This window comes from Parambassis ranga, chromosome 9 (genome assembly GCF_900634625.1).
Source record: "Parambassis ranga chromosome 9, fParRan2.1, whole genome shotgun sequence".
Classification (NCBI taxonomy): Eukaryota; Metazoa; Chordata; class Actinopteri; family Ambassidae; genus Parambassis; species Parambassis ranga.
Window position 1 is genome coordinate 4,117,429 of NC_041030.1, and position 26,450 is coordinate 4,143,878.

General features: G+C 42.7%; 5 protein-coding genes across 7 annotated transcripts; 4 read left to right on the forward strand and 1 right to left on the reverse strand.

Annotated features, from left to right (window-relative positions):
- Positions 1-1,650: 1,650 nt before the first annotated feature.
- On the forward strand, positions 1,651-7,541 carry susd1 (sushi domain containing 1). Of its 2 annotated transcripts, XM_028414411.1 has the most exons (18): positions 1,651-1,948; positions 2,048-2,191; positions 2,871-3,026; positions 3,213-3,365; positions 3,474-3,653; positions 4,061-4,240; positions 4,431-4,610; positions 4,696-4,875; positions 4,985-5,164; positions 5,280-5,459; positions 5,695-5,859; positions 6,083-6,177; positions 6,254-6,440; positions 6,537-6,630; positions 6,708-6,963; positions 7,048-7,087; positions 7,161-7,254; positions 7,414-7,541. In XM_028414411.1, the coding sequence occupies exons 1-18, from the start codon at positions 1,915-1,917 to the stop codon at positions 7,430-7,432; spliced, it is 2,517 nt and encodes an 838-aa protein (XP_028270212.1). In that variant the 5' UTR covers positions 1,651-1,914; the 3' UTR covers positions 7,433-7,541. The 2 variants fall into 2 exon arrangements, with proteins under 2 accessions (XP_028270212.1, XP_028270211.1); XM_028414410.1 differs by lacking the exons at positions 4,061-4,240; positions 4,431-4,610; positions 4,696-4,875; positions 4,985-5,164; positions 5,280-5,459.
- Positions 7,506-10,461, forward strand: zbtb26 (zinc finger and BTB domain containing 26). 2 transcript variants are annotated; one of them, XM_028414412.1, is made up of 2 exons: positions 7,506-7,957; positions 8,620-10,461. In XM_028414412.1, exons 1-2 carry the CDS (start codon positions 7,839-7,841, stop codon positions 9,989-9,991), a joined length of 1,491 nt encoding a protein of 496 aa, XP_028270213.1. In that variant the 5' UTR covers positions 7,506-7,838; the 3' UTR covers positions 9,992-10,461. The 2 variants fall into 2 exon arrangements, with proteins under 2 accessions (XP_028270213.1, XP_028270214.1); XM_028414413.1 differs by having other exon boundaries at positions 7,816-8,261.
- A 555-nt stretch (positions 10,462-11,016) lies between these two features.
- Positions 11,017-13,188, forward strand: LOC114441466 (P2X purinoceptor 4-like). The gene is made up of 12 exons (XM_028414414.1): positions 11,017-11,162; positions 11,236-11,383; positions 11,472-11,543; positions 11,650-11,722; positions 11,814-11,910; positions 11,982-12,062; positions 12,165-12,306; positions 12,370-12,506; positions 12,588-12,681; positions 12,765-12,830; positions 12,910-13,014; positions 13,112-13,188. The coding sequence occupies exons 1-12, from the start codon at positions 11,020-11,022 to the stop codon at positions 13,142-13,144; spliced, it is 1,191 nt and encodes a 396-aa protein (XP_028270215.1). The 5' UTR covers positions 11,017-11,019; the 3' UTR covers positions 13,145-13,188.
- A 2,399-nt stretch (positions 13,189-15,587) lies between these two features.
- Positions 15,588-18,437, forward strand: gucd1 (guanylyl cyclase domain containing 1). The gene is made up of 6 exons (XM_028414346.1): positions 15,588-15,944; positions 16,056-16,140; positions 16,284-16,449; positions 16,541-16,632; positions 16,724-16,965; positions 17,439-18,437. The coding sequence occupies exons 1-6, from the start codon at positions 15,938-15,940 to the stop codon at positions 17,528-17,530; spliced, it is 684 nt and encodes a 227-aa protein (XP_028270147.1). The 5' UTR covers positions 15,588-15,937; the 3' UTR covers positions 17,531-18,437.
- Positions 18,438-20,508: 2,071 nt separating this feature from the next.
- upb1 (ureidopropionase, beta) lies at positions 20,509-23,966 on the reverse strand. Its single transcript, XM_028414245.1, has 11 exons — positions 23,853-23,966; positions 23,377-23,583; positions 22,793-22,964; positions 22,589-22,676; positions 22,423-22,517; positions 22,187-22,345; positions 21,941-22,110; positions 21,487-21,568; positions 21,338-21,380; positions 21,022-21,176; positions 20,509-20,688 (listed from the first exon to the last, which is right to left on the reverse strand). Exons 2-11 carry the CDS (start codon positions 23,478-23,480, stop codon positions 20,605-20,607), a joined length of 1,152 nt encoding a protein of 383 aa, XP_028270046.1. The 5' UTR covers positions 23,481-23,583; positions 23,853-23,966; the 3' UTR covers positions 20,509-20,604.
- Between the last annotated feature and the right edge of the window lie 2,484 nt (positions 23,967-26,450).

Here is a 26,450-nt window from a genome sequence, read left to right on the forward strand (position 1 = left end):
TGACTGCTGGAAGGAGGAGGGGACACATTTTCTGGATTTTATGGATGACTAAATAATCAGCAAAAATATATGTACCAACATCAGCCACTAACGTGTTTCAGTATTTATTATGAATATGAAATGGGTGCTGAGGGGTGTAGTGCTTTTGAGTCATTTTTCAAGTTTAACAGATGTCTCTAAAGTCTTTTATACTAAAAAAGTGCATGTTCTGCTAAAATAGATCAGAATGACAGACTTTGTGAAAAAGTCTTGAAAGATCAGGTGCTATTATTAAATAAAGAAAATGTCAATAAGAAGCATTGTCTCTGGTCAGATCATTCAATTTGTTACGCCATTGAATATGCCATGACCCCACCCCACCAAGCTAAAACACAATGGCCAACAGAACATGAGGAAGGTACAGCTTTAACAGCAACAGCTATCATGTCTAAGACACCTATGAATAGTATTATGTAAATATCTTCTGAACTAAGCATAAGCATTATGAATAAGCATAATCAGAAGGCAATAAGACTGAACATTTCTGTAAACTGCTGCTTAGATGGGCTAGTGAACCCATGTTCTAGTCTGTCCTCAGAAGAAGCCAGAGCTCAGCCCTCATCTAAAATCAGTCGTTCCTGTATGTGTGCTCAGGACAATAAAGTGGGCTATCTGACTCCAGCACACTATCTGCTAGCTCACCACACAGTCTGAGTTAAGAAACTGCTGCATCTTTGTTTCTACTGGTGACATGTTGTTCAGCAGCTTTGTGATTCAGTTTTTTCTCTATTAAGTGGCGTCAAGTACAAACCATCAGTAAATGAGTTCAACAAGCGTTTTTGGTGTAAGGCCATCTTGCATTCATATTTCATGATATCATTAGATCAAAATTGAAAGTAGTTGTAGGATTTTATGCGTAGCCTTAGTTAAAGCAAGACTTGAATTGCATTATGAGTTACATCATCATCAGCTGTTTCATTCATGCTTTACAAACATTGGAGCTGACACGCAATTAAAATTAATTAATAATTTTACTGCTAATTAAAAAGCACAGTCTACAATATCAGCTCCCTGTTGTTTTAAAATTATTATAGAAACAAAGACATCTGAGTCTGAGCCTGGGTTTGGACAGAGGGGCTTGGGAAGGGGGGGCTGTTAATCAGTCCAGTCCAGGAGGCACTGGTGTGAGGCGCTAGCTTTCTGGTTTGAGTGACAGCAAAGCCCCAGTTAGGACCCTGCTGGACAGAGAGATAGGAGCTCACCAGACTTATCTGCCCTTTCAACAGCACAACTGATACCCCTCTGACACACAGAGGACCCTGCAGTAACACACAAAACAATGTGTTGGTTTCATTAACTCAAACTGCTGGTTATACACAGGACTAACTGAGCCATCCGTGAACATGAGGTGGGCTTCACTATGATAAGCAAACAATAAACAGATATTTTGGTCTTGATGCCAATAATGTTAGGTTGTATGATGAAGCTTGCATGCTCAATAAATACCAACACTTTGATATCATCAAGTGAGTAGTGATGTGGTAAATGCGTTAGTCAGCTATTAGTTACAAAATTAGTTAGATAATTTTTCTAAAAGCCAGAGCCCACATTCATTAAGCCAAATATAGCTGTTATCAGCTGCCACAGCTTGAGTGTGCAGTGAACAGTGACCGTGTCATCAGCCAGCAGGAGTAGTGAACTGAATGTGCCAGACGATGACAGACCAAGCCGCAAAACCACAAGACCATTGAGAAAAGGACGCACTTCTCAGGGTGACCTCAGCTCACCCACTGCTGGTTATCAAATGTCCTCAGCGTCATAATGGTCCACAAGAAGGAAGTACAAAGCTAAAAAAAAAAGATGAGGAGGCTGCGTGTCTGCTGAAGAGAAGAGACTGACAGGCTCCTAGAGAGGATCGATAATAGACCAACCAAAATGATCGTGGTTTTTCTGCTCTGTGTGTTTGCTGGTAAGAATTCAACATCAATGACACTAAAAGCAAATGTTTAACATATTCATGTAGCACCCACAACCGTGAGAGAAGATTTTGTGCATGTTGTTGCCTCAGGTGTGCCAGCAGAGGGCCAAATTCTGCTCGATGTGTGTGCAACCTGCCATGCTAATGCCACATGTGAGGACAAGTCAGATGGCTCGGGCAAAGTTTGTAACTGCAAGTATGGCTTCGTGGGAAATGGAAGAACCTTCTGTCAAGGTGAGGGAAAAACTGTGTGTGAGACAACAGGCCTTTATCTGAAAAGTGTTTGGCAATAAGAAACGTATGTTTCAAGGTTGTGTATAGGGGCATTGATGTATATCTAATAACCCTTAAATTACACGAAATTTAATCAGCAATTTAAAAGATATTTTTAAGTCAAAAAATTTACAGTTTATCATGAAAATAATAAGGTATTCTTCTCTATGAACTACTGGTATCTATTGTCCCACATATATATATACCACTGACATAGACATCGTGAGGGGGAGGTAAATCTAAAGAAGTTCTTCTTATTATTCATATATATACACAGCCTCATACTTTAACTTTTAAAGTATGTTAAAGATTTGTTAAACTTCAACAACATTTTCTTGCCTTATATATATAATATAATTAAAATATGACCACTATAATTTTTCTTCAAAGTCTGTGGTGGTCCACGGAAATGGCAGGACTTAAACAACCTAGTGTTTGCTAAGACATTTGTTCAACTATGAACTGGCCAAAATAAGACTCTACAGCAGAGTTTGCAGCTCGTGTACCATGCACACCAGTGGTTTGAGTGGAATGCTAATATGAATAACAATGACAGCTCCTACTTTCAGCATGTTGACAAGCTGAGGGGTAACATTGGATTTATTTAACTATAAAGTCATTTTTGTACTTCTACTTCCAGACAAAGATGAGTGTCAAATAGGGGCCATTAAGATCTGCGGGCAGCACACCACATGCCACAACACCTATGGCAGCTACTACTGTACATGTTTGGCTGGCTACAGCCCTTCTAACAACATGGCTGTCTTCATCCCAAACGATGGAACCCACTGCCAGGGTAAGTTAGCCCAGGCTTGGGTCTTTAGACTGTCTTACAAAAGACACTAAATATGTAACTACAATGGGAACTGCCAGAATACACTGTACAGAAGGTTTTCCACTCTAAATGGACTCTTGGACTCTAAATTATACTGTAGTTTGTAAATAATAATTGCTCCTATCTTGCTCATGTACCTTTGTGCAGACATTGATGAGTGCAGGGTCACAGGACTGTGCGGAGAAGGAGGTCAGTGCAGGAATCTTGAGGGCAGTTTTGACTGTAGCTGCCAAGTAGGATACAAAGTCCACAATGGTGCTGAGCCCTTTCACCCACCAAGAGATGAGGCGACCTGCAAAGGTAAAGCTGCATTAGTGGAATCTACTTATGAGGGTTACATATATTTATGTGGATTACATTTTGAAAGTCGACCTGAATGTGAGTTTCGTGTTTCTCTGCACTGCTCAGTGGTTGACTGTGGCCCGCCTGCATCCGTGGAGGACACGGTGCTGCTGTCACTCACAGGAACCACATATAACAGTTTGGCCACGTTTGCCTGTGATGAAGGCTTTGTGTGGAGAAGAGGAGAGAACAGCTCTGTGTGTGGGGCTGATGGGCTGTGGAAAGGACCGACCATGGTCTGTGAAGGTAAGGGAAGCAGGAGTTTGTCCCCAGTGTTTGTCTGCATGATAATGTACGCTTTTTGTCAACACACAACAAGTTTTAACCAGTTCCAGGAGAATTGTGAAACAAAGTGATTGGAGATTTCCCAGTGAAAAGTGTCACTGCTTTGGCTCTCAGAGGTTGACTGTGGCTCCCCCCCTGCCCTCCCTCACTCTCAAATACTGTGGAATAAGAGCTCCAGGTTGGGCACTGAGGTGGCTTATAAGTGTGACTCTGGATATCATAATGTTGGGAAGGGAAACGTCTCAGTCTGTACAGCAGCTGGACAGTGGGAGTCGTCTGTGCTCTGCCAAGGTACAGTCACTGTCTCATTAGATGTACAGTGTCTTCTTGTTGTCACTTTGAATTGTGATGAGTGCTATTCTTTGTAGAGATCATGTGTGGAAGTCCTCTTTTAATTGAATCCACTGAGCAGGTGTGGAATAGTAAGTCAAATCCTGGCAGCACTGTGCTGTATGTCTGTAAAGAGGGCTTTTCTAACAAAGGAGGACTAAATGTATCCATCTGTAATGAAAACGGTCAATGGACACGTCCAACTCTGTCTTGCCAAGGTAATTCAATTCAATTCAATTCACAATGAATGAACATAGTTTTCTTCTCAACTATCAAAGGGGAGGAAACTATTTCTATTACTATACAATATTTACATACCCCATACAGGTGTGTTCATATTTCTGACTGATTACAGCCAATCAAAACAGCCTCTGCATAACCCTTCCATATGTGTCATCCCTCCCTTAGAGATATTATGTGGCGCTCCTCCTAGGGTGCCCCACACTGGGCAAAAGTGGAATGGCAGCTCCACCCCTGGAAGCACAATAACATACTATTGTAATACAGGCTTTTATCACAGTGAGGGAAACAATGTGTCAGTGTGCACAGATTATGGTTACTGGACAAAGCCAGACATCACTTGCAAAGGTAAAATCTTCCCTTGAATTGTTATCAGGTGGTTCTCTCCTGTTTTTTTTTCCTCCTTTAAATGTTAGAATTTCCATGATCATAGATGTCGACTGTGGTGAGCCCGTACATGTTCCTCATTCAGTCATGCTGTGGGATCACAGCTCCACAGTGGGCTCTCAGGTTGTTTATCAGTGTGATCCTGGATATCACAATGTTGGAGAGAGGAGTGTGTCAGTTTGTACTGCCACTGGAAAATGGGATGGAGCCCCTATGCTCTGTCAAGGTAACAAAGACATTCATCTATGCCTGTACTGAGTGTATGAAGTTAAATTTCCATTGAAAGTACTTAAGCCATTTTACACTGTGTTACTTATTGCTGTTTTTTGTTGTAGAAATCAATTGTGGGAAGCCTGTTTTTAAACCGCATGCTACAATGCTATGGGATGGCACATCACATGTGGGTAGCATTGTGTATTATGGCTGTGAGGAAGGTTATCACTTCAGGAGCCAGAGAAACTACTCAGTATGTAAAGTGAATGGACTGTGGGAGGATATTGATCTGTGCTGTGAAGGTGCAACCTTTGATGACACAAAAAATATGATTCACTGGTTATAAATAAAATATGTTGTCCCCATATGTTGTGTAAAATATGTTTCATAGCCTTGTGCTATTGCATGTCTGTGCAGAAATAAGCTGTGGACCCCCACTGTCTGTCCCCTACACTAACCTTCTGTGGGACAACACCAGCACACCAGGCAGTGCTGTGCTATATGAGTGTTTGGAGGGATTTTACCAGGAAAATGGAAATAATATTTCAACATGTTCAGTATCAGGAGAGTGGGGGGAGGTATCAGTGAAGTGCAAAGGTAGAGTAACGGTCTCTATGCATGCACACAGAAAACGTCATTGTTCGTGATGTATTACCATGCTCCTGTTGGTGAATCTGTCTGCATGCCATTTCACTTCCCTCCACAAAGCATACTAATCTCTTTTCATTACTGTTTTTCTTACTTTTAGGTGTTTCAATTGCACACTGAAAACAACATGCTGCGTTTTATATGTGTTTGAATGAATTATTCATTCAGTGCTACTGTTTTCCAGCTAAGTGTGGCCCGGTGCCCTTCCTTGTCAACTCAGAGGTGGTGTGGCACAACAGAAGTGTTGTGATCCACCGCTGCATGGCGGGATATCACAGCTGGAGGGGCAGCAACATGTCTGTGTGCAGCAGCTCCGGGATTTGGGAAAAAGCTTCCCTGAAATGCATAGGTAGGTGTGAACAAGCTGCGGTCCACTGGATCTGCAGGTGATAATTGCTTCCATTATCAATTGATTGTCTATGATTACTCGATCAATGTATTGGTACAAGGTATCCGTTTCCAGACTAACAATTCAAACCATTACAGCCTCATTTACCATGACCAATATTTTATGATGCATCTGCATGTTGGTGTATTTCTGATTAGCTACATTCTCTTTTACTTCCATACAGAAATCAAACCACCTATCAACCAGCTATTCATCTTTAATGAAAACTGTCTGCACTGGACAGCAGAGAAGTATGAGGAGGATACAGAGGTTTACAAGGTAAGGCGTCACCTTCTTCTTTACAAATCTTTACAAAAACTCGGCTGAGCTTACACATTTACTTCAATCACCCCAGGTGATCTACACTGGCTCCAGAAACTTCCAGAGGTTCTTCCATCACAAGAGGAAGCTGCGTCTGCACTCCAAAGCTGACCAGCTGGAACTCTGTCTCAACCTGCTTCCAGTCACAAATTACAGCATCTCCATCACCGCAGCATCTGCACACTTTACAGCCACCATCACCACTAACACCAGTTTACCAGGTATCCCAGTGCCTACAACTCCAAAACATTTTCAGGACTACTATAGCATTATTTGTGCAAACCTTGTCATTCTGATCAATACCCTAAATGTAACAGTACCTCCGGCACCAGTTGTGTACTACAGAGAGTTTGACACTCCATTACCAACTTTGCGGCTACGCAGGACGCCGAATACACTGGACCCAATAAGGTAACAACTGTGACAACATATTTGACACAACAGACTGTTGATGAATGAAACTAATTCCTTTTGTTCATCTTTGTCAGTGTGTACCAAGTGTTTGTGCTTCCTGTGGAGGGGATCATGGTATTTAACTGTTCCTCACCTATGAGTTCACACCTCTCAAGCAACATAAAGTCACCAGCAGAGTGCATAGCTGCCCAGTTTGATGTCCAACACATAGGGACAGAGATGAATTTCACCGTAGGTGATGGATTCCTCTATGGAGGCTTTTATAATGCACCGCTGGAAGGTGGCAGGAACTATTACATCATGTTACGAGCTGTCAGTCAATGGAAAACGGTGGGTTCACCAAGCGTATTGCATATTAACATAAACACTGATGCCTGAGTAACTGCTGTTAACGTATAAATGTTTTTGTCCTAGGCCTTAAAAAGTTCTTGTGTCCTGTGGGCTAAAGTAAGAGGTTAGTATTTCAAAACACAAAAACAAGCAGGTGTGGACAGTGCGTACTCACAGACTGCCTTTTCTTGGTCCAGGTACATCATATGTTCTGAGAGTTTCAGCGCTGTCTGCAGCTGCATCACTAGGACTGGTTGCCATGGTGATTTCTGGGGTATACACTTTCACCTGGTATGGAAGACAGCGTTAGAGACGCATTATGTGGGAAACAACATTTATTTCCTAATAATTTGCAGTAGTTACTGGTCTACAATCATTCTAGTGATTCTTGATTTTCAGATTTAAATGTGTATGCACAGGTATTAATGACTTCATTTCCTGTTTTTCCAGGTGTGTCAAGAGGACATGACATCATGAGTTCTAATGTTCAGTCTTGAGCCTTAAACTGTATATTTTTCTAAATAATCATAATATTGCATATTGAATTCTTAATAATTAGAATAAACCTTTCAAATAATAAAATGTATACACCTTTATTACTTAATGGGATGACTTCTGTACTGATGACATAAAATTCCTAAAACTAGTCATTCTCTTCTTTTGATGGCTAATTAAACCGCCCAATAACACAACAACGAAGATTTTCAGTTTAACATGGTAACAGTACTCATTGTATATGTGTGTAATGTAAATTACTGGGATATAAATCACCGTTTTGAATGTGAAAAATCGTAGAAAATGTTTTCCTGAGACAATAAGAAACAACATCCCGGCGCAGGAAGTAGAAGAAGAGGCAGGATGAAACGTACTCTGCTATGCTATGCTCTGGATGTGTTTTGCATCCGGAGCAGCTCCTTCACATCCAGACAAACACAGGCCAGCGTTACACTGACAACAAACCACCTGAAACTAAAGCGAACAACAAAGCACACAGGTAGGCTGCACACCGCTCCTATTACTGGGACACATATGAAGGAAACGCAGCGGTGCCGCTGGCGGGTTAGCTAAACACGCTACAGGCAGCCTGGGCTGCTAGCTGGTCGGTTAAGGGTTAGGCCGAAGGGACACACAGGCTAGTTGCTACAGACGCTACAGTTAGCATTAGACTCACTCGTTACATGAGCCCTTTCCTCGCTATATCTCAAAGTTCTGTCAGGGACATTGTTTCCGTCACAAGCAGGCAGACGTCGGACGCCTCGTTGGCCGCGGTGCGACAGGACCAGTCAGCGGAAACTAAAGTAGGGATGTCTTGTTGGGACTTGTCTGTTTGACACTGCTGTCTTGTGTATCAGTAAAGCCTTACAACACTGTACAAAGAGTTTTTATTGTAGTTTGCCACAAACAAATGTATTATTAAACATTTTTACCTTTTAAATAACCAGCAGGAGGAGTAGTTATGAGTCGACCCCAAACTACTGAAACACAATGGTATTAAAGTAACTACAGTTCAGACAGGGACTGTGACATGTGTGGTGCTAGTTACATGTTTTATATCATCTTCAGAGCTGTTTCTGTTTCTGAGAAGCGTGTTGAACTTTGTCTTCTCTTCTGCCATCTGTAATACAATAGCCAATAATGTTTCTGACCTTGTCTTAGGTGTGGTACTGCTGCTGTCCTCTGGTTCACTATGGCTCCCAACCAAGTGATCCTACAGTTCCATTTCGCCAAGTTTGGGGACTCCATGCTGCAGAAGATGAACCTCCTGCGACATCAGAGGCGCTTCTGTGATGTTATTGTGCGCATTAATCAGCTGGAGGTTCCAGGCCATAAGGTGGTGTTTGCTGCCGGCTCCTCTTTCTTGAGGGACCAGTTCATCCTCCAGCAGGAGTCCAGAGAGGTCCAGATCTCCATGATCCAGGAGGCAGAGGTGGGCCGGCAGCTGCTGCTGTCCTGCTACACAGGCCAGCTGGAGTTTCCTGAGCTAGAGCTAGTGCATTACCTAACAGTGGCCAGCTTCCTTCAAATGGGCCACATTGTGGAGCAATGCACTCAAGCCCTCAGCAAGTTCATCAAACCTCGCGCTCCACGCCAGCTGGAGGTGGATGTGAGTGGGAGAAGAGATAAGAAGGAGGAGGATTCATCCCCACAGGCACAGAGAGAGCAAGAGCACTCCCAGGCGCGGACCATCCAACAGAAGGAGGAGGAGCAGCATGTGGTGGAGCATTTCGAGAGTGACAATAATCTTGACAACGGTGACGATGATGATGAGGAGGAGGATGATGATGACGATGATGTGATTATAGAGCCTAAGAGCCCCGTCCAGATGTTGAACAGACATCCAAGGCAGAGTATGGTAGAGAGTGACATCACCATAGTAAAGGTGGAGTCTGTGTCTGATGTAGCAGAAAACTCCATTACTGGTCACTTCACTGCCAGCCCTCCCACTGCTCTCCACTCCCCTGAGCCCCAGCACTCACTCATTAATTCCACAGTGGACAGCCGTGGCAGTGAGATGACGGTTCCGGTGGGAATGGCTGGATGCCCGCTCAGCCCCCCACCTCCATCCCCTCCTGCAGAGAAACACAGCGGACACCAGAGGAACTATGACAAACCCCTCCAGTGGTACCACCAGTGTCCCAAGTGTGCTCGGGTCTTCCGCCAGCTGGAGAATTACGCCAACCACCTTAAGATGCACAAGTTGTTCATGTGCCTCCTGTGCGGGAAGACATTCACACAGAAAGGCAATCTGCACCGACACATGCGCGTGCACGCCGGCATCAAGCCCTTTCAGTGTAAAATTTGCGGAAAGACCTTTACCCAAAAATGTTCCTTGCTGGATCACTTAAACCTGCACAGTGGGGACAAGCCACACCGCTGTAACTACTGTGAAATGGTGTTCGCTCACAAGCCCGTTCTCCGCAAGCACCTCAAACAGATCCATGGGAAGAATAGCTTTGACAATGCCAATGAAGGCAGCCTGCATGACGGGGGTGTCGACTTTGATTTCGGACGATTATGTAATCTGTGATTTGTGATCTCAGCATATGGTTTGTGTGAGAAGACACCTGGAAGAAATAAGTGACGAACTATGTTTCCTGGTCTGCACTTCACTGTAGCTTCATTACTGTGGACTAGCTGTCTTATTTTGTACAGTACGGTATAGATGCCTTCATTATCATACTTGAAAAAACACTAAACCACAAAACACAATGACTTATAATGACTAGTTTCACTGATGATGTGTTTGCTGATCTGCTGTAGCCTCTATTACACACGTAGGTTTGACAGAAGGACGAAAGAAACTTGAAAGTACAAAACGACTCTACTGAAAGCAACCTATGCCCATTTGTACTATTGACAAACACGAAGTGTGTATGTGGACTGAATTTTTTTTATATATAGACTTTATATCTATTAGTACCAAAGTGACATTGTATCTGTCCTGTGTCCATGGAAGTCAGTGTATGCTATGACATTAAAAATGATCTTTAACCAGTATTAGTTTACTGTGTTTCTTTCAAATATCAACATCTAGAAAATGACAATAGGCAGGACACAGTTAAGCCAGCAGCTTGTTCTGTGTGCAAGGCTACGTTTACAGGCTTTTTAATCAAATTAGCAGTTGGAGGTGTGATAATGTAAATGTGTGGGGAGGTTTTTTAAACAGGTTTCATTGTGTCTGGTTATCTTTACATGTGAATAGTAGGTGTGAAGTTTTTTCATCTTAAAGGGACAGCGTCGCCTTAATGAGTGTCATTCTGAGTTGGGGGTGTGTAAGACTGCACACTGCTGGGATGTAGAACCTGTAACTACACTGACTAATAATAACAGCTGCACATCTGTACTAATACAACATCAGCTCTGACATGTTTAGGAGAAAATATAGTGAAAAAAATTAGTACTTATCATTGTGCACAGGTTTTTTTTTTTTTTTACATCATTCAAACCGAGACGTGTACAAACGATAAATGATTTGAATAAAGTCATTTGCATAAAGGCAACTATGTCCAGTCATCATGTGCTCATCATACTGCTCAGTGTGTAACTGATGCAGCGATGAGCAAGAACGCAGGCTCCTGCCAGAGCTGTCTGCACTCCTGGTTTGATTATGAAACACCCAAAACTCTGGTTATCCCAAGCTTAGGTATAGGATGCGTCTTCAGATTTGCCCAGCTCCTGGTGGTGCTGTATGTGGTGGGGTAAGTCAGTCTAAAGCTTACCATGAAGAGCTGTTTCGATGACACTGTTTAAAACAGAACTGTGTTGCTGCAGGTATGTGTGTGTGTTGCAAAAAGGCTACCAGGAGACAGACTCTATCATCAGCACCGTCACCACCAAAGTGAAAGGCTATGCCTTCACCAACACGTCTGACATGGACCCTCGTTTTTGGGATGTGGCTGATTACGTTATGCCTCCTCAGGTATTTCATTTTATCCTGCCTGTGTATTTACTTTTTACAACATTACATTGTAAACTTCACCTGAGGACTATTTCTTCTGTCTTAACAGGGCGATAATTCATTTTTTGTGTTGACAAACATGGTTGTCACCCCTGGACAGATTCAGTCACGCTGCCCTGAGGTGAGTCACTGATGTTACATTCAGCACCAAACTGCTCAGGCCACTATCTTCACATTAAAATGACTTAATGATACAATTGTACAAATGATTATGTATTGGCATCCAGCTTCCAAATCTATCAAAACTATGCGTGGATGACTGTGACTGCATGGAGGGATACAGTGATCCTCGGGGGAGCGGTAGGCCTTCCTTGCCAATGTGTTAACACTTATCAGCTGTGTATTATATGACAACACACAGAACACCATGTTGTTTAACTTTTCCGCTCAGGTATACAAACAGGACTGTGTGAGAACTATTCTACAACCGCCAAGACCTGTGAAGTGCTCTCTTGGTGCCCGCTCGAAATCGACACACGGCTGCCTAAGTCAGAATACATGCCACATTCTAGTGAAGAATATTAGATGAGGCTTATTGTGTTGTCTTTCTGTCACGCAGACATGCACTGCTGGCTGCAGCAGAGAACTTCACTGTGTTGATCAAAAACAGCATAACATACCCGAAGTTCAACGTTCACAGGTCAGCATTAAAGAAAAAGACGTGGATCAGTGACATTATGCAAACATGCAGTTTTATAATAATGTGCCATTACATTAAATGTGTGCGTCTTCCTTTATCCAGAAGAAACATACTGCCTCATATTAACTCCTCATACCTGAAGAGGTGCGAGTTCAATCGTGTAACAGACCCTGACTGCCCCATATTCCGCCTCAAAGACATTATTTCCGAGGCTGGAGAGGACTTTCAAGACATGGCTGTGAAGGTAAAATCCATGGATTTCTCTTGTCTTTGATGACAAATCTAGCTTTCAAGTGTATAATTATAGGGAGGCGTTCTTGGCATTCTTATTGACTGGAGCTGTGACCTGGACTGGTGGGCTGGGAAGTGTTACCCCAAGTATAGCTTCCGCAGGCTGGACAACAAACATCCTGTTAATAATGTGGCACCTGGTTACAATTTCAGGTGAACCTATTTTTAACCTATTTTTAACTATTAATAAATATATGGAGCATACAAAATATTTGATAAATGTACTGTCTTAAGGTTTGCAAAATACTACAAGACACCAGACGGAGAGGAAACCAGAACCCTAATCAAAGCATTTGGGATCCGGTTTGATGTCATTGTTTTTGGAACTGTGAGGAACCAGAATTCATCTTATACATGCGGCGATTTCATTGTAAATGTGTGTGTGTGATGCATTGATTGGGGATGTTGCAGGCGGGAAAATTTGGGATCGTACCCACCATAGTGAACTTGGGTGCAGCTTTTTCATTCCTCGGTTTGGTGAGTAAAAGTGTTCCTTCTTTCACCCTGAGGAGGAGATGAAACACAAACTGAGTGTTCGACATTAACGTCCCTGCAGGTGCCCGCGGTTATTGACTGGCTCATGTTAACATGCTCGAGTAGAAGACATCTTTACAGCAGACAGAAAGTCACTTATCTGATTGAGGATGGTGAGGCTGAATCAGTAAGTGACATTCTTCAATTTCACATATTCCATTACAATCGTCACTATTGAATAAAAAAAACTAATATATAAACCATTTTCTGTTCCTGTCATACAGACACCAATGGGCACCTCCTATGGAACCCAATAGCATGTCCACATCAAAATGGGAATACACTTTTTGCAACATGAAGCTCTTATGAAAATGTAATCTGAATCATTCAATAAAGATTAAATGGTGTGAGAAGCATTAAATCTGCTACATAGTTCATGGGCCAGATGGTTGGGCAAGGTGGTTTTTTTGAAAAGATTCATGTCTGTAGGCAGCTAAATGATTGTTATCAGCTGTTAAAGTATCTTGGTAATGGCCCTTGTTAAGGACATATTTCAATGATTTATGTTATTATGTTGGTAAATGGTATCAAAAGAGAAGTATTTAGTATTTATAAAGTATTTAAAGAGAACACTGAGCTGTCATTCAAGCTCTTGTGTGAATACTTTTCACAGGTACAGTGGACACTAGAGCTCTTCAAACTTTTACTCGCACACATTTTCCTGCTGTTTCTGCCTAAATAATCTCTTTCTCTCTTTTAGTCCTGTGGCATCAGGAAGTATGAGATACAAAATACACTGCTCAAAAAGAGAACACTAAAATAACACCTCCTAGATCTCATTAAATGAAATATTCCAGTTGAAAATCTTCATTCATGACATAGTGGAATATGTTGAGAACGGAGTAACATACAAATGATCAATGTAAATCAAAATGATTAACCCATGGAGGTCTGGATTTGGACCCATACTCCAAATAAAAGTGGAAAATCACATCACAGGCTGATCTGTGGAAGTTCCTCAAGACAAGTCAGACTGAGGCTCAGTACTGTGTGTGGCCTCCACCTGCCTGTATGACCTCCCTACAACACCTGGGCATGCTGCTGATGAGGCGACGGATATATATATATATATATAGGCTGAGCAGCGTCTGCAAAAAAGGGAGTGAGAATTAGTAAAGGCAGAGGATTCTCAAGGTGACTATGAGGTCTAGTTTGTTATGGTTATGTTCACCTTGTCTTCCTTGTTATTTTGATGGTTGTTTTTCTTCTCTGTGCCCCTGTTCTCTCCTCCTCTTGTCTTCTCTGCTGTTCTTCCTCCCTCCTGTTCGACAAGAGGGCGATAGTGACTCACTACAGCGTGGGGGTTTAGGGTGGTTGGGGGGGGGGGGCTTCTAGGGGTGAATGGAGCAGCGTGGGAGTTTAGGGTGGTCCTCTTGACTGGCAACCAGTTTCTCTGTCATAGCTCCAGTGTGTTCTTCAGCATGATGGAGACCCTGGAAGACGTCTTCCCATCCTTCACAATTTCTTCCATCCTGGTGAAGAAGGAATCCATTCTGGTCCTCTGTGTGGACATCTCCAGTTCATTGCCCACAACACTGAACAGCTCACACAGGCACTCAAGAGATTCCTCGTCTCTGTTGTCCAGAAGTCTTCTGATACAGGTTTGAGTGACTGTGTTGCTGAAGACTTTTGCTTGGAGGAGCTCGCCGAGGAACTCGATGTTAGTGGCTGGAGGCTGCGACTTCCTCCAGTTCTCTCCTCAGCCGTTCCAGTTCCTCCTCTTGTCCCTTTGCAGCCTCCAGCCGTTTCTGTCTCTCCTCAAAAATATTGGAGTGTCCTCAAATAGTGTCAAATTCAGCCATGCAGCGTTGGACAATCACCTTTTGGAACTTTACAGAACATGAACTCTTGACCTTTAGCAGACAGCGGCACATGTTGGCCTACAGTCCTGACAGGCTTGCTGTCTGTATGGCTTTTTCAAGAATCATGTCCGCCACTATATTCAAGCTGCCTTCTGTGTCGAGACGCAGGTCTTTCAACTTTGCCATCAAGTTCTGGTATGTTCCAGGGGTCAGTCTGTCCAGGACGGACTGGACGCAGCGGGTCCCCTCCTGTGGTGTCATCTTGTCCTGTGGTGTCATCTTGAAAAGCCATCCTTCTCTTGTTTGGTTAGTATCAGTGTATCACCACTTGAAAATTGTTGCTCCTTGATTATCCAAATGATCGCTGATCCTCTGAGTGAGGAACTGTCCTCTGACTTGAACTCTTTTCTCATGTGAAAACTCGTCTCTGACTGATCGGTGCAGTAGATGTGTATAACAGCACTGATTATGAGGCAGGTTTGTCTGCCTGCCCGTCACTTGCATTTAAGTAAACACGAGTTTTCATACGGAAGAGATGCAATTTAACCGCATACTGTTGATAAAAAGTTGCTTAATTGAAACGGAGGTTGTGTCTCAAGTTCTTCTAACAATCCAGTAGGTGGCGCATAATGTCCATAATTAGCAGTGTAGAGTCAGGAGGAGGAAAATACATCTTTTTTTCATGGGGGGAGGGGGTAACTTTAACAGCTGATAACAATCATTTTGCTCTGACTCTAATAGGGTTGTCACACCAAAATGTTGACTACAGACATGTATCTTTTCAAAAAGACTTTTGCCACCTCGAGTGGTACCAACATCTCATCTGGTCCATGGACTAACAGGTTAGCGACTCCTCCGAACCACAAGATGGCAGCACAATCTTAACTCAAAGCTTCAGCGTGCTAGTAGCAAACAACTCAGACGTGAGGCTGAGTAGCCTTTCAGCCTGCAGTTCCGCCACAAAAACTCACTAAGCTTGAATTTTTCTGACTTTTTTTCGTTTTTTGTATTGTTACGTAATTGATGTATATCTTGCAGTCAAGAACTAGCCTCGCTGCAAGGGGAACCGCCGTGCCAACAGTTAAGTAAATACTATTAGCCTGCAAGCTAAGCTTGTAGTTGGGCATCTAACTTCTTCTAACTTGTTAGCATCGATGAGGAAATCCAACCCCACCTTCGGCGTTATAAAGACTGACCAGCTCGTCTTTAGTTAGCTAGTCGGCTAGTTCGTGGAGAGAAGACAACAGAATGACAGGTGAGTAACGCTACGTGATGCTAACGTATAAACTAGCCATTATTTGTGCTAACGCACCTGTCTTACAACTGTTGCGTCTGTGCTTATCTGACTAATGTTTGGTTTTGTCAGAGGATGCCGTCTTGTTGAATGTACCTGTCATTCGGCAGTTGTACCACTGGGACTGCGGGTTAGCATGCTCAAGAATGGTCCTTCAGTAAGTTCACAGCAAGTTGCTAACTTCGAATTAACACAACGACTGTGTGTGTTTGTATAGTTGTAATACACTATAACTGCTTTGCTTTACTTAGAATGAGTGCTGTCGACCCCACTTTGAGTGTTATGCCTGAACTCTTGCAGGTACCTGCATCCAGTCAGTGATGATGAGTTTCAGAGAGCATGCTGGGAGCTGAAGCTGACGGAGAGCGTGTGGACTATTGACCTGGCCTACCTCATGTGCCATCTAGGAATCAAGCACTGCTTTTGCACACAGACTCTGGGTGTAGATAAGGGTTTTAAAAACCAGGTCATTTGAGGATTCAAAGTTATTTGTTTGGTCTTCATCAGACCTGAATCGTGTGTGTTCATCTTTGTGGTCTGCTTGGTGTGTTTTGCAGTCCTTCTATAAGAAGCATTTTGATACAGAAGAAGACAGAGTGAACGAGCTCTTCCTCAAAGCAGAGAGCAAAGGTGTGCTGGTGAAGAAATGGTGAGTTTTCAGTTAATTATTATCCACTTAGCTTTATCATTATACAAAGTAAATATAAGATCTGCAATGTGTGTCTGTTCTGTTTTTGCAGTTCTGTCACAGTTCAGGAAATCCAGTCTCATCTGGAACAGGGCCACGTTGCCATAGTGCTGGTCAACGCCGTGGTCCTGACGTGCGAACTGTGCTCCTCTCCTGTCAAATACTGCTGCTTTCTGCATGTAGGCCAGAAGTGTTTCTGCAGGAAGCCAGAGTACCAGGGTCACTTTGTGGTTGTCTGCGGCTTCAACAGAACCACTGGCACTTTCTTTTATAACAACCCTGCATATTCTGACAGTGAGTAGTCCTATATGTCTAAATAACAAGAGTGTGACACCTTTCTAATGAGTTTCAAGTGTCAGTGGATAATTTAGCACCCGAGATGTTAACACTAATGCCAAGAAACCAGTGTCACCAGTTTGGATTTGGCCCATGTATTAGGCTATATACAAAGCATAATATACATAAAGACTTTACCAGCTATTCATTATTAATCAAGAAAAGCCACGTGTGGATGTATATAATAAAAATGTTTTTTATTTTTTAAATAATTGTTGCCATAGATTAAACAAAATATTTAGTTTCAGTGTTTCACACAAAGTGTATTTTCAGCAGTAACGTCTTTTCAGTTAACATGGATGAACTCAGATCAGCTTACCAGAATAGGCAACCACTGACATAGTCCAGTTTAAAATTAGAGAATGACTGTGATGGTTACAGTCTCTGGTAACAAGTAGTATGTGGAACTGACTGTGTGTGTGTTTATTCAGGGGTTTGCTGCACCAGTGTCAGCAACTTTGAGGAGGCCCGGCGGAGCTACGGGACAGATGAGGATATCCTGTTCATCTTTAAGGAGAGTTGATGGATATGCAGTCTGTCATTAACATCGTAATGCTGCACATCCCCAGTCTAGTGACTTAAAAAAAGCCACACCACATATATATGTATATATATAAATACACACACACATATATATATATATGCCTATACTGCTCAACCTGCAGGAAGATTCAGCAATCTAAGACGGATTGTTTTTACGTTTTGGTGAACAGATGGTTCAAGTGAATTTTTTTATGTCTATTGAATTTTAATGGCTGCAGTTGCTCATAGATTAGATGGGATCTTTGACTGTGGGCATTGAGGAGTTCAGACACGTGCACGGGATGAAATATAGAAATAAATGAACTAAAATAGAAAATTACCAGAAAGTGTGCACATAATTCAGGGCTGATGATGACAACTTATATTGTGTTAAGTATATTTGTTCTGTTCAGTGTTGATGTGAACCTGCTCATCTGTAGACCTCAGCCTCACCTCTACTTGCCTTTTTTTTGTAAAAAAAAAAAAAAAAATCCTCCCTGCTCACCTCTTGGCCACAGATGATTCTATTATGAGGAATTCAGGAAGCAGTGGTGTTTTGAGAGTCTCAGGTAATTAAATGTTTTGAGTGCGACTTGCTCATCAGATCACAAAGCTAGTTCAATGCAATACTCCGTAAGTCTGTCTGTAACTCGGTCTGCCAGCAGAAGAACATGAACACAATGAAACACTCACCAGTTTTACTTCACTTCACTGGAAAAGCATCTTTCTGGTTGCCGTGGAAACATGCGTTCCTCTCAGATGAATTATGTTTTTGACTCGGTCATTTCCTCACCGTCTCTTTCTGTTTTCATTTTCAAATGTAATGTTATGAATATGTTTTTGCACTACATGTTTCATACCAGACATAATTATGTTATTTAAATTAAACTGCTTTTCTAGATCTATAATGAGCTATCATCTGACTGCTTTTTGGGGTGAAATAGCCTTTTTATTATTATTGTAAACATAACTCTGTTCATGTGTTGGTAAACGATACAGGTACATGCAACTTGTTTTTCCCCTCATTATTTTTATTATTTATTTATAAATATTTAGTATTTTAAGGACTATTCTTAATGCTCTATTTAAATTCTTCCTCTTATGTAAAGTATTGGATATTTAAAGTTGATGAAAATCTCAAGAATTCTGTGCAGTTAGGCAGGTTTGAACTTACAATTCAGTAAGTCTGGGACAACTGTACCACTAAAATTATTTTTTGACATTATCTGAGGTTTGCTTTTTTTATCTGGGTGTTGCCTTGTGGCCACAATTTGCAGATGCACATACACTCAACAAAAATATAAACGCAACACTTTTGTTTTTGCTCCCATGTTTCATGAGATGGACTCTAAGATCTAAACTTCATTCCAGATACACAATATTACCATTCCTCTCAAACATTGTTCACAAATCTGTCTAAATGTGTGATAGTGAGCACTTCTGCTTTGCTGAGATAATCCATCCCACCTCACAGGTGTGCCACATCAAGATGCTGATCTGACATCATGATTAGTGCACAGGTGTACCTCAAACTGCCCACAATAAAAGGCCACCCTGAAATGTGCAGTTTTGTCTCACAGCAAAATGCCACAAGCATTGAGGGAGCGTGCAATTGGCATGCTGACAGCAGGAATGTCAACCAGATCTGTTGCTCGTGCATTGAATGTTCATTTCTCCACCATAAGCCGTCTCCAAAGGCGTTTCAGAGAATATGGCAGTACATCCAACCGGCCTCACAACCGCAGACCACGAGTAACCACACCAGCCCAGGACCTCCACATCCAGCAGGTTCACCTCCGAGATCGTCTGAGACCAGCCACTCAGACAGCTGCTGAAACAATTGGTTTGCATAACCAAACAATTTCTGCACAAACTGTCAGAAACCGTCTCAGGGAAGCTCAACTGCATGCTCGTCGTCCTCATCGGGGTCTTAACCTGACTCCAGATCGTCGCCGTAACAGACTTGAGTGGGCAAATGCTCACATTCGATGGCGTCTAGCATGTTGGAGAGGTGTTCTCTTCACGGATGAATCTCGGTTTACATTGTTCAGGGCAGATGGCAGACAGCGTGTGTGGCGTCGTGTGGGTGAGCGCTTTGCTGATGTCAGTGTTGTGGATCGAGTGGCCCATGGTGGTGGTGGGGTCATGGTATGGGCAGGCATCTGTTATGGACGAAGAACACAGGTGCATTTTATTGATGGCATTTTGAATGCACAGAGATACCGTGATGAGATCCTGAGGCCCATTGTTGTGCCATACATCCATGAACATCACCTCATGTTTCAGCAAGATAATGCACGGCCCCATGTTGCAAGGATCTGTACACAATTCTTGGAAGCTGAAAATGTCCCAGTTCTTGCATGGCCAGCATACTCACCGGACATGTCACCCATTGAACATGTTTGGGATGTGCTTGACCGGCGTATACGACAGCGTGCACCAGTTCCCACTAATATCCAGCAACTTCGCACAGCCATTGAAGAGGAGTGGACCAACATTCCACAGGCCACAATAGACAATCTGATAAACTCTATGCGAAGAAGATGTGTTGCACTGCATGAGGCAAATGGTGGTCACACCAGATACTGACTGGTTCTGAGTCCCCAGACCGCCAATAAAGCAGAAACAAAATGCACATTTCAGGGTGGCCTTTTATTGTGGGCAGTTTGAGGTACACCTGTGCACTAATCATGATGTCAGATCAGCATCTTGATGTGGCACACCTGTGAGGTGGGATGGATTATCTCAGCAAAGCAGAAGTGCTCACTATCACACATTTAGACAGATTTGTGAACAATGTTTGAGAGGAATGGTAATATTGTGTATCTGGAATGAAGTTTAGATCTTCAAGTCCATCTCATGAAACATGGGAGCAAAAACAAAAGTGTTGCGTTTATATTTTTGTTGAGTGTATCTTAAAATAATCAAACCATGAAATCAACATGGCTCAGTTATAACAAAATAAAGAGAAGAGCCTCACCCTTTGAATGAATGATGCATTTATAGGATTAAGTGATGAACACAATCGACAAACGACAAATACATGCAGGGTATTCTATAGATATACATTAAATTTTACTCCTTCACTATTTTGGGTTTGAAGTCATGTCTAACAGCCCCGGTGAGTTCCTCTGCATACTCAGCATACCGCCCAGTCATCTGCAGCAAGGAGACACAGTGTACAGGACACATCAGGATCTACAGTATAACTAAAACATGTAAACGCACAGCTTTCAAGTCTGGGTATATCAGGTAAAAGTATAGAGGTGCTTTGATTTTAGACATATGTCTGTGGATGCTCTCATTCATCCAGGTCATAGTCATCTCCAAGAGTTTAAATAGAGGCAACCGGACTCAAAGATTGTTTTTTGAAGACGTTTCGCCACTCCCCCCAGTGGCTTCTTCAGTTCAGTTTTTGATTTTAGACCTTCTGTACCAAAAATGATTCATCAGTATTAAAGTCAAGTATGATTGACGATTTGCTAAATTCACCTTAAAGCCCCATTTGTCACTGATTTGTCTGTTCAGATTGAGATCCATTTCTACCACCAGGAGTCCGTCACGGGTCCTAGACAGCCCTGGAGTGCGGCTGCCGTCAGGTGCAGCCACATAACTTGACCCATAGAAATGTCCAAAGTCATGGTGAGCTGCAAAAGGAAGAAGAGCTGGTGTATTGAATAGAAGCGTTCTAATTGAAAGGACCAATCAGTGATGGCTCGCTGCTCATAGACTATACAGTGTGTTTCAGGTCATCTAAATCCAGTTAGTAACACAGCAATAGTCTAATTAAAGGAAAGACATCAGCTACCTTTTTTCCCATCACCAGATGTGAATTCACTTTTGAAATGTTCCTGCACAAAATAAAAGAGAGTAAAGGTGTTTTTTCATGATTCCATATGTTGTAATGAATCACTTATGATCTGCATGTAGACCTCAGACAGACTGCGGAGGCCTTACCGTCCCAATGCGATTGATGGCACAAGTAAAGCAATGGTTTGCAATTGCCGCATTCCTGGCCTCTATAGGCCACATGGGCTCACTGTAGAGTGAAATGAGAGAATAACACCATTAGAGCCCTGGCAGAGACTGTACAAATATGACCTCTACTGCACGGATTGTGTCTTTTTCCAACATGGCAGCACCCATAAGTTGATATTATGGCCTCACTTGTGGACAATGGGCAGAGGCAGAACCAAGCTGTCCAACTGCTACATGGTTAAAGGGCCTGAAAGCCTGGTGAACCTTGGGCAGCCACTGTGTGTTAGTTTGATTGATTAGAATATAAATAAGGGGAAAAATTAGAAACAACAACCACAAAAAGGGCCTTAAAGTGACAGTTCACACTTAAATAATTTTCTACTGTGGCCTGCAGTGCTATTTATTCATCTAAAGAAGCCTGTCTGCCTCTTACCTGAGCGCTCCAACAGTAGCCGAGGGATTGAATATAATCTCTGCTCCATTCATACTGTACATGAACCAATTGAGAGGATGATGCCGTCCATAGCAGATGTTCACCGCAATTTTCCCGAACTGCGTTTGGAACACCGTGTGTCCAGTGTCGCCCTCCATATAATATGTAGACTGGAAATAAGGAGAAAACATGGGTGAACTTTTCAGATTCACAACTGCAGAGGATGTTAACGGGCCCCACACCGACCTCATTGAAGTCCCCGACCCTAGGAATGTGGTTCTTCCTGCTCTTTCCGAGCACATTCCCAGAGTTGGAGATCACCACGGCTGTGTTCCACAGGGTGCTGTGCAGCTCCTCTCTCTCCAAAATAGGTGACACAACTACCATGTTGTATTTTTTGGCCAGCTAAGAACACAACACACACAAAAAAAATATAAGGCATGATATGCGGAGTAAATCACAACATCTGCACTGTGGCAAACCTCCTGGCAGAAACGTGTGGTGTTTCCTTCTTCAGCAGACTCTGCGAACTCCGTCCATGGCTCCTTCTCGCGTGTGCAGAAAGCAAAAGGCATGGCTGCGAGGAGGAAAACACAAAGTCAGGCTTTAACCTCTAACATATTTTGATAGATTTATCATGAGACTCACTCCAGGTCTCCTGAAAGCAGATGATGTTTACACCACACATGGCTGCCACCTCCACCATCTCATCCACCCGGCCGTGCATGGCATTAATCTGAAAACATTTCATGAAACGTAAACACAGAAATCATTGGTTCCTCCTCCAGTGCTCCTGTCTGTGGTGCTCTGATGTGTATGTGTGTGTGTGTGTGTGTGTGTGTGTGTCCTGACCTGATCCTGAATAGGAGCATCAGTAGGCAGGACGATATGGTGCTGAATGAGCCCCACCCGGATCTTTCTGGGGGGCCTGATTTGCTCCTGTGTAGCATCAAAGGAATATCCCCTCAGCTCAAAGTCACGCTCGGAGGCAGCTTCCACCGCACAGACTGGCAGCTCCAACGTCCTGTCAGACAATGAACCAGGCCTTCTTAGAAAAATGAATGTTTTGGGTTTGGGGCTGTTGTTTTGACAGGTTATGTTTAAATAATTTTGTGTTTGAATTTTTATATTAACAATTAATCTCAAAAACAATGTGTCCAGAAGGTGAATGGATCCGAGTACATTCAAGGACACTTCTGTCTTCTCCATAGACACATATAAACTTTTTGTTCTTCTTCGTTTCCCTTTTTTTAAATTCCTCCTCTTCACCAGCTGACAGGCTGTGTTCTGCTCTGCAGCAGTAACAGGCCAAAGTCCATTCAACAAAATAAAAATTTAACCAGAAGCAAATTCAACAGTAAAAAAAGCAACACATGTGTTAATATTTAGGCTTTTATGGACATATTTCAATACATTTAAACACATGTGACACTCACTTTGTTTCCTTCCCGTATAAAATGCGTTTCACCTCTTTCAGCTCTGCCTCTGGCAAGTGGGACTCCAGAGATTTCTCCAAGGATTCAAACTCACATGCGGACATTTCTGCGGGTTTCTCCGGTTTGCGCCCTCCACAGCAGCAGCACAGCAGCTTCTGCTGCGGGCTCACTGTTGGCACGTTTTATGTCTTTCTCTCATTATGTAATCTGCAGGGGTTTCGAAATGAGACCTCACAGCTAGTCATTAATTGACCACCCGAGTATCAGTGCGAGTCAAAGCCACACGCACACACACACACAGGTCAGCAGAGGAAGACACTGGAGAGAAGCAGTGCATAGAGTTCATTAAGGAGGAGATGCGCGCATTTACACGTGTAAAAAAACCAGGTCCCCTAAAGCCGGGCATACACTGTGCTCAAAAATGACATTAAATTAAATCCAATTCACTCTGCCATGCTGTTCCTGCTCCTGTTTACCTGTTTTAACTTCCTGTGTTTGCGCATGCGCAGTGTGAGAGGTTGAGTTAAGGGTCACACAAAGTTCACAAAGTTCAATAAATACTCTCAGTGGACCATCAGACTGCAGCAGCATCTAGAGGAGAGGAGAATTTATACTGTGAAATAAAAACTGCTGAAATCACAGAGGTGTACTGCTTGATGACGTCACGTTTACAAACTCCAAAACCTCTGTGACTGAGGAGCGTCTCCGCCGGGTGCGGTGGCGCGCGCCTGTAATCCAAGCTCCCGGGAGGCTGAGGCTGGAGGATCGAATGAGCTCGGGAGCTCTGAGCCGCGGCGGACTGTGTCGATCGGGTGTCCCGCTAAGTTCGGCATCGATATGGTGATCACGGGGGAGCCCGGGACCACCAGGTCGTCTAAGGAGGGGTGCACCGGCCCAGGTCGGAAACGGAGCAGGTCAAAGCCCCCGCGCCGCTCAGTAGCGGGATCGCGCCTGTGAACAGACGCCGCGGTGCAGCCCGAGTGATGCAGCGGGACCCAGTCTTTAACTTTATACTGTTGTACACACTGCTGTGATCAGAGAGACACAACATGATCCCTGTTTCCTCTTTTCCAGTCACAAACACTGCAGTGTGGATGTCCTGCAGCGCCACCAGCTGGACAACATGAGGAGCAGCAGCAGTCACTTTACACACACACGCTGCTTTTTTTACAGTTTTTTCTGATTGCTTAAGCACATTTCTGTAACTATTGGCTATTTGTGCAAAACTCTACACACAAATAAAAAAACCTTACACCAAATACGCAAAACATTGTAGATCTCTTGCAAAAGCTAATACATCTTGCTTAACTCTTCAAACCTTTGTAAAAATTGTATTTTTGTACCACACAGTTAACACAAACCATCATATTACTAAGCACACAATGTGCCAACTACACACTGATGGTATTAACTGAAAACACATCTGGCTTTTGCTTTCTCTGTGCATAAGGTCTGTCCATGTGAGGTCAAACTTTTGTCATAAATAGTTCTATAAACACAGGGATTCAAATTTCAAGTATGAATGTTTATTCACACACATCAAAACAAACACTAGAAAACATACAATTTCACTGAAAGAGAGAGAAAATCAGTCTCATTGTCTCTCTGGGTCCGGCCACAGAATTTCATCAACGTCGCATGCAATGTCTTCTAGTCCAAGGCACCGGGGAAAATGTCTCCTGGAGTGCCGTATCCAGGCCTGACATGATGCCTGGTCCATATCCTCGCATGCCTCCTTCCAGATGCTGGATGTCTAGTAATTCTGTGGAGTAACAGTTTCAGTTTTACATGTACAGTATTGATGTTTTTCTCATTAGAGTATGGTACACCTACAAAACTTAGTGTGAGGGAACTGTACTAACCCATTCTCCTCAATATGTCCTCATGATGCTTGCTACAGTGTAGCGGCTCAGGCTGAACCCGTTGGCAGCTTCCCTCAGGGTCATTCCATGGTTGATCACATGATCCACTATTGTAGCTCCGATGACATCAGTAATTCTATTTCTTCTTACCCTTCCTCCTTCCTCACCTCCTCGTCCTCTTCCTCCTGCTTCCTCATGTCCTCATCCTCCTCTAATTCTCTCTCTTCTCAGTCTCCTTCTCCCTCCATTGTTCTCCACACTGAAGCTTACCTGTGTCTTATTTACAGAGCTCATGCTGATTGCAAAGTGAACTAATGATGTAAAACAGTTCTCACATGTGACAGTGTAGCCAGACAGTTGGCAAAATAGTGTAAATACCAGCCATACATGTGTGTAGTTTTACTAGGAGTGTGTTGATCATTTGGAAGTTGTGTGTAAAGCAGTGAGTTGTGTTTACAGTTCAGCAAAAAGATGCTGTGAAGTGGATTATATTTATACAATTGCAAATTGTATGTTACAAAAGTGCAAATTGAGTGTAAAGCAGTTTTTTTGCTTTTAGTTTTGCAAACTCAGTGAGTGATTTTGTTAAAACTATTAATAGTTTTAGAAATTGTGCTATAAGAATCATTGTTAGTGTTTAAGCAATCAGAAAAAACTGTAAACACTAACAATGATTCTTATAGCACAATTTCTAAAACTATTAATAGTTTTAACAAAATCACTCACTGAGTTTGCAAAACTAAAAGCAAAAAAACTGCTTTACACTCAATTTGCACTTTTGTAACACACAATTTGCAAATGTATAAATATAATCAACTTCACAGCACTCTTTTTGCTGAACTGTAAACACAACTCACTGCTTTACACACAACTTCCAAATGATCAACACACTCCTAGTAAAACTACACACATTTATGGCTGGTATTTACACTATTTTGCCAACTGTCTGGCTACACTGTCACATGTGAAAACTGTTTTACATCATTAGTTCACTTTGCAATCAGCATGAGCTCTGTAAATAAGACACAGGTAAGCTTCAGTGTGGAGAACAATGGAGGGAGAAGGAAACTGAGAAGAGTGAGAATTAGAGGAGGAACATGAGGAAGAGGAGGAGGACGAAGACTAGGACGTGAATTTAGAGGAAGAGGACGAGGAGGTGAAGAGGAAGGAGGAAGGGTAAGAAGAAATAGAATTACTGATGTCATCGGAGCT

Excerpts from the sequence above, each read along its gene's own strand:
- susd1 (XM_028414411.1), top strand. The coding sequence starts at position 1,915 with ATGATCGTGGTTTTTCTGCTCTGTGTGTTTGCTG. Across the intron at positions 4,241-4,430 it reads TCCAACTCTGTCTTGCCAAG|AGATATTATGTGGCGCTCCT; the intron begins GTAATTCAATTC and ends TCCCTCCCTTAG. Across the intron at positions 5,860-6,082 it reads AGCTTCCCTGAAATGCATAG|AAATCAAACCACCTATCAAC; the intron begins GTAGGTGTGAAC and ends ACTTCCATACAG.
- zbtb26 (XM_028414412.1), top strand. The coding sequence starts at position 7,839 with ATGCTATGCTCTGGATGTGTTTTGCATCCGGAGCAGCTCCTTCACATC. Across the intron at positions 7,958-8,619 it reads GCGAACAACAAAGCACACAG|GTGTGGTACTGCTGCTGTCC; the intron begins GTAGGCTGCACA and ends ACCTTGTCTTAG.
- LOC114441466 (XM_028414414.1), top strand. The coding sequence starts at position 11,020 with ATGAGCAAGAACGCAGGCTCCTGCCAGAGCTGTCTGCACTCCTGGTTT. Across the intron at positions 11,544-11,649 it reads TTCAGTCACGCTGCCCTGAG|CTTCCAAATCTATCAAAACT; the intron begins GTGAGTCACTGA and ends ATTGGCATCCAG. Across the intron at positions 12,831-12,909 it reads CTTTTTCATTCCTCGGTTTG|GTGCCCGCGGTTATTGACTG; the intron begins GTGAGTAAAAGT and ends ACGTCCCTGCAG.
- gucd1 (XM_028414346.1), top strand. Across the intron at positions 16,633-16,723 it reads GGTGTGCTGGTGAAGAAATG|TTCTGTCACAGTTCAGGAAA; the intron begins GTGAGTTTTCAG and ends CTGTTTTTGCAG. Across the intron at positions 16,966-17,438 it reads CAACCCTGCATATTCTGACA|GGGTTTGCTGCACCAGTGTC; the intron begins GTGAGTAGTCCT and ends GTGTTTATTCAG.
- upb1 (XM_028414245.1), bottom strand. The coding sequence starts at position 23,480 with ATGTCCGCATGTGAGTTTGAATCCTTGGAGAAATCTCTGGAGTCCCAC. Across the intron at positions 22,346-22,422 it reads CCACACGTTTCTGCCAGGAG|CTGGCCAAAAAATACAACAT; the intron begins GTTTGCCACAGT and ends TTGTGTTCTTAG. Across the intron at positions 21,177-21,337 it reads ATCTGGTGATGGGAAAAAAG|CTCACCATGACTTTGGACAT; the intron begins GTAGCTGATGTC and ends TTCCTTTTGCAG.